This window comes from Borostomias antarcticus (assembly GCF_949987555.1).
Source record: "Borostomias antarcticus genome assembly, chromosome: 10".
Classification (NCBI taxonomy): domain Eukaryota; kingdom Metazoa; phylum Chordata; class Actinopteri; order Stomiiformes; family Stomiidae; genus Borostomias; species Borostomias antarcticus.
The window spans coordinates 15020565-15026564 of record NC_140243.1 but is presented as its reverse complement, the minus strand read 5'-3'; the positions used below and the strand labels follow the sequence as shown (position 1 = coordinate 15026564).

Genomic DNA, 6000 nt, shown 5'->3' with positions numbered 1-6000 from the left:
GGGGTAATTAACTGTGTACTAGGGTAAGCAGGGATCATACCGTGGCTAGAGAGTAGAGGTTGGGGAAGGTTTTGGAGGGGTACACTGGTCTCATGTAGGGGGCATGAGTACCACATGTTCCTGAGGGACAAGAGACGAGACAAAATGAAACACCTGTATCAGTGTCTATGTTCATAGTATGTATGGTGCTCTACAAACACAGCAATATTCTGCAGACCACTAAAAATATACTGTAGACCACTGAAAATATACTGTAGATCCTTGAAAATATACTGTACAGTAGATCACTGAAAAGAGGTCCATAACATCATACCTCATACAGCTTTCTGTCTGCTTAGTGTTAGTACATCCTTTCACCATCCTCTATGTGTTAGTGTCTAAGTGTTAATGCCTCTGTTTTTTGGGAGTCACAGTCAGGCGGTCTCTTACTGAGCTTCTCGATGTTGGGTATCACGGCGCTCCCTCTCTTCATGTACGAGGCCCTGAAGCCGTCCACAGACAGCATGATGAGGGGCGGGCGCACAAACCTGGACACACGCCAGGGGAGACCGGCTTGAGGGGAAGAACCCATGACCTTGAGGCTGCAAGCACCATGCATGACCACCCCCCCCCCCCCCCCCAACCAATCCGTGCAGGCGCCAGGCCAGGGATGGTGGTAGTTAATGTGTGAACACAGATACACCGAAACACTTACCCAGCAGGGCACTCGTGGGCCTTAATCTCATCACACTCATCCTGCAACCATGAGGTGTCCCCTTTGAGAGAGAGGGAGAGAGAGAGAGAGGGGGGAGGGGGGAGAGAGGGGCAGATGGGGTGAGAGAGACAGGGATAGAGAGAGAGAGAGAGAGAGAGAGAGAGAGAAAGATATACAAGCACAAATACATTCAAGCCCACAGTATTATCTGTTTTTTCTACTGCTGTGAAACCAATTGCTCCACTGGGGACGAATCCAGTTTTACTTGACTTGACTTGGCTATCTTGGGGCACTGTGTTCCCTTCATACCTAGCATGTCTGCCTTGCCGTGTCCCGCATTGTGTGTGCTGACTTTTGCGTTGTATGGCCTGGGAAAAACTCTTCTGAGCTATCATGTCCCATGTGCATAACAGACCATCAACTCATCACACAATTTTTCCCTTTTCCCTTTTCACTAATCCCATCCTTGCACTCACTGGCATATAGAGTGTACTATATGAGGGTTTGGGACTTATTGAAGGCCATCTAGGGGTCTCCTACCTTTGCAGAGGGTCCTGTAGTTGGTACAGCAGTCTCCCCTGGTCAGGCAGTCTTCAGAGCAGTGACAGGCATGCTGGTCGTTGCGAGTCTCTCCACAGCGCTCCTTGCTGCACTCGTAACCCCCATCTGGACACAGGGGGACATCAGGGATGAATGATGACCCAACCTATGATCTTTGATTTGACCCTGACTTTTAGTTCGGGGTCAGGGGCCTTGCTTGTTATGCATCTGGTCTAAACTAAGCCTAATTGTTATGCATCTGAACTAAACTAAGCCTCTATTGAAATAGTCTGGTAACGAACAACCTTCCTTCGGATCCTGGTGGAACGCTGCGGTGGAGTTTCCAGTACGACAGGATCCAAATGTCCCTTTCAGCTTTTAGTCTCGTGCTCCACTGTTTTTTTTCTCAGAATCTTCGCACAGATTCACAACGTTTGCCTTCTTGAAATGGTCAGTTAAGGCAATTGTCCGAGAAAAACCACCCCAGATTGTTTTTACACCCCCTCCGCCCAGGACCTGAATGAAATGAGTCCTTAACCAGGCTCACTCCTTGTGAGATGAGAAAGCCTGGGAAGAAGAGTGTAATTGAAAGAAGTGAGTCTTAACCAGGCTTTCTCCTCATGAGAAGTAGAGGGCTATTGAGAGGTCTTCCTAGACTACAGTAGGTTTAATCTGAGTCTGGTTCCTAGCAAGGTTCTTGTTTCTATCCAACATTATTATCATTCATCATTCCATGGTTGAAGGTTATAGTGACAGAATATGAGAAAATGAGACAGAAGTAGAGAAACTAACATTGCTGAAATCTATTTCATTAACAATCAAGACCACCATATTATAGCATTTAATGGGACCACCAACACTAAGGGTAAGGTTTGTGTCTGTGCCTTGCATGCACTTGTGTGCATTTGCATGTGTGAGAGTGTGTATGCATGCATGTGCATGCATGTGTACTGTATGTGTGTGTACTTGCATGTGTGAATGTATTTGTGTATGCGTGTGTGTGCTTGAATGTGCTTGCATGTGTGAGTGTGTTTGTGTATGTGTTTGTGCTTGAATGTGCTTGCATGTGTGTGTTTGTGTATGTGAGTGTCTGCTTGAATGTGCTTGCATGTGTGTGTTTGTGTATGTGAGTGTGTGCTTGAATGTGCTTGCATGTGCGAGTGTGTGTTGTGTGCGCCAGGCGTTCGTACCGGTCCTCAGACAGAGCTCATCGAAGTCGGAGCAGCAGCTGCTGTAGGTCTTACACAGGTTGTCACAGCGACAGTTAGGGGGCTCGGCCTCGTCCAGCTCAAAGCACCTGTTCTTACAAGACCCTGACGAGCTTATCCACGGGGAGTCAGAACGAACTGGAGGAGAGAGAGAATGACGGTTAGAGCTGGAGGAGATAGAGAGAGAGAGAGAGAGAGAGAGAGAGAGAGAGAGAGAGAGAGAAAGCTGGAGGAGAGAGAGATATGGTTAGAGCTGGAAGAGAGAGAGAGAGAGAGAGAGAGAGAGCTGGAGGCGAGAGAGATGGTTAGAGCTGGAAGATAGAGAGAGGGAGAGAGCTGGAGGAGAGAGAGAGAGAGATGGTTAGAGCTGGAAGAGAGAGAGAGAGAGAGAGAGAGAGAGAGAGAAAGCTGGAGGAGAGAGAGAGAAGGGCTAGACCTCAAATGAACGTGTCATTCTGAAAACAAACAAACGTGTCGGTGTAAAAACTAGAAGCATCTCCCCACAGGGAAAGCCTATCTCCTATAGCCCTCGAGCTGCCCTCGATATTCAACCACCATGCTGTGACAGCACACTACATGAGGCTAGTATGTTACCGTGGGATTAGCTACTGATAAGATACCACGCTGCAGGTTAGAGTGAAGAGTGAGTCCTGTCCAGACTCTCAAGAGCTCCAGACCCACTTCCTGGTCTGGAGGCTGTGTGCTGGAGAGTGGAGTGCTGAGGACCTGAGCCGTCTTACAGCCAAAACAAGATGTTCCTTGTGCTTTCAGGTGAGAAAAAAAACCTCATCCCAAGCCGGAAAATCAGAGCCATGCCAAGAGAAGCGCGTGGAAGAATTTAATGTAGGCTAAAAATTCAGTCCACTTGCACAGTGTGACTGACTTTGGAGCGTGAAAGCAACGTCTTTTTCAGATGTACAACCCACTCCCTGACGCTGAGAAGAATAAAAGGATGGCTTATGGGTAGAAGACATGGGAGGACCTAGAAAGATAACAACCCTTGTTCACACACAGTGGGATCTTTGGCACATTAATGCACAGAGACATCTGAGTTGAAAACATGCAGGGTCAGAGCTTCTGGGGCAGAAACAGCTGAAATGCTCTCTTAATATTGACTCAAGGTTGAGCCAAGCAAACAGCTCTTATACATCAACAGACCTATCACCGGCTAGACAGGGTAACAGTGGTCCGTTGTCTCTTTTAAATATTCTCTGCTTATACATTCTATGCACTGGCTGGCACTTCAGACAGAAAGTAAAATGTGCAAACAAACTGAAGTTTTAATTGCAGTGCTACAAGTGCCTGGCGGGGAAAAAAAGATTCACATAATTGCATGTTACATGTTTAAAGCAAATAACTTCCGTAGATGTCAGTCTGAGGAGCGCTGGAGTGATTGATTGCTTTGACCATGAGTATAGGCCTACACGATTTAGTCTACTGCCTAAAAAATCAAATGGAGTTTTCTATGTCTGATTTGTTGAACAAGGCGTAGGGAAAGCGGCTCTAGACATTTACTGTAGTACATTAGCAGCCAAAATACATAACGGGGGTCCAAAACACACTGCCCTCTACGGAGACTTTTGGGGGAAAAGGAAATAGAAGTAAATGTCCCTGCTTTGCTCGTAAAAGCAGACATGTTTGTGCTCAAACTACTTTTTGAGACTATATCAGGCCCGAAATTGATCGAGCATCTGTGGCGTAGGGTAAAGCTTTAATAAACGTATTAGTCATCAAGACTCGTAGATATTGATTGACACCAGCAGTACTCACTCTCTGCCCGCGGTGCAGTCTGGTCCCCCGCTGCGCGCCTGGGTCGGTCATAGACGAACCCCAAGCAGATATCGGAAGCACCAAGGATGGAGACGACATAGAAAAACTGGGAAAATATTTCACAGGTGGTTACAACTAACACTGCAGCTTCCAATTATAAGTAGAAAAACAAAATATTAAACAGATTACAAGGAACACGTATAGCACAGCCTACTTAGAATATACCCTATAAATAAAGCATGCTTCTCGGTTATCTCGTTGCAGCGTTCATCATACCTGTTTGAACGAAATGTTATTATAAATCCCCATTATGACAGGTCGGTCTGTGCGTCCTGACTGCGCCCCGCTGCCCCTGCGACTGAGCGCAGAGAGGCAAAGTTGAGTCAGTTCAATGCAGCCTACCACCTGCGCAGCTGACAGGGGGGTTCAGCTTCTGGTGCTGCCAGCAAAAAGGCAAGGGCTAACTGCGGTTTGGCATCTACATTAAGGTTCCCCAAATTGCACTAAAGTTAGTACCAAATACTATAATTAAATGTCCTATTCATAATTTCTTCCGGCTGGTTAGATTAGGCAATTGTTTTATTGCAGCCAGTAGCCTAGTTTATTACACTCTCGCTGTTTATAACACTATCACAGGTTCAATCGGATGCTATAGATGGGAGTGAATGCCGCCCACCCAGCCGTGCATGACAATGGCCTTTGATCAGTTTAACTTTTAAATTATTGTATTGCTAAAACCAGCATGTATAATGGTAGGATGATGGGAAACGACAGAAGCCTAGCATCCCAAACTTCAAACTTCATTATAATGATAGGCTACGTTCATTATAAATAATAACAGCGCGCATTTCGTATTACAGCTACTCGTTATGCACTGTCGTTAAAACATCAAACGTGCCTGCGCACAAGCTCTTACCGTACCAATTTCCCTGGAAACATGATCCACTGCCGAGTGAAACTCCGGACCTTGCCGCTCTTGACATGAAAATGAATGATGATGTTTTTGACCCCAACTCCAACTAGAGACCTGTGTTTGACGGACTGAATTGCTATTGGTTTACGACTGGATTGCTATTGATTTACTGACCACTCTTTTTCTACAACCCTCCTCCTTACCCAGTCACACATAGATGATTCCCACCTCCGCTCCACTGGCCCCTCGCAGTCGCAGCCCAAGTTGTATAACATATATAATATATGAATACATAGTTGTATAAAACATATCATATAAAGTTAAAGTTGTATAATAAATTAAGTAGCTCCAAGATTCAAGATTTCTTTATTGTCATGTCCTTCATACAAGTAAGGGAGTCAAATGCGTGGGTCAGGCTCTTCTGCTTGCAGCAACAGAATAATAATTTACCACATGGATTTCTTTTTTAAAAGGACAGTGCAAACCAATTTATATTCTGTGTGAAATACTGGAGCACTGGGGACTCAATTCACTAAATTTAGCACAGTGAATTGTTAAAATCAAGCTAGGGAGTATGCTTATTGCTTACTATCACTAGTATACTAACCAACAGGCAACCTATTAGCATCCTATGAATATGAAGCAATGTGAATGGACACAGTGCACTGGGAGGAGGGTGAACCTCTGGAGAGATGAGGTTGAGCAGAGGACTGGAAGTCCTCACTGGCAGTGGGGGTGGTACTGTAGCTCAAAGCCTTGGGTTTCTTTACAAGCTCCATGGTTGGGTCAAACAAGGATAAAAGACCACAGCTCACAGACCTAGCAGGACCCCACTCATTTCCTGCTCAAAACCAGCCTGGAAGTTCTCCGCATTC

The 6000-nt window shown here is 45.7% G+C and overlaps 1 protein-coding gene across 1 annotated transcript in view; it reads right to left on the bottom strand.

The window, feature by feature from the left end:
- Nucleotides 1-5904, bottom strand: part of enpp2 (ectonucleotide pyrophosphatase/phosphodiesterase 2) — a gene marked incomplete at both ends in the record, with an annotated part of 17958 nt that extends 12054 nt beyond the window's left edge. The window contains 6 exons of the mRNA XM_084444522.1: nt 41-120; nt 430-527; nt 695-755; nt 1235-1360; nt 2425-2580; nt 5808-5904. Of these exons, the coding sequence (XP_084300648.1) occupies nt 41-120; nt 430-527; nt 695-755; nt 1235-1360; nt 2425-2580; nt 5808-5904 (618 nt within the window). The remainder of the gene's footprint in view (nt 1-40; nt 121-429; nt 528-694; nt 756-1234; nt 1361-2424; nt 2581-5807) is intronic.
- Nucleotides 5905-6000: the final 96 nt, after the last annotated feature.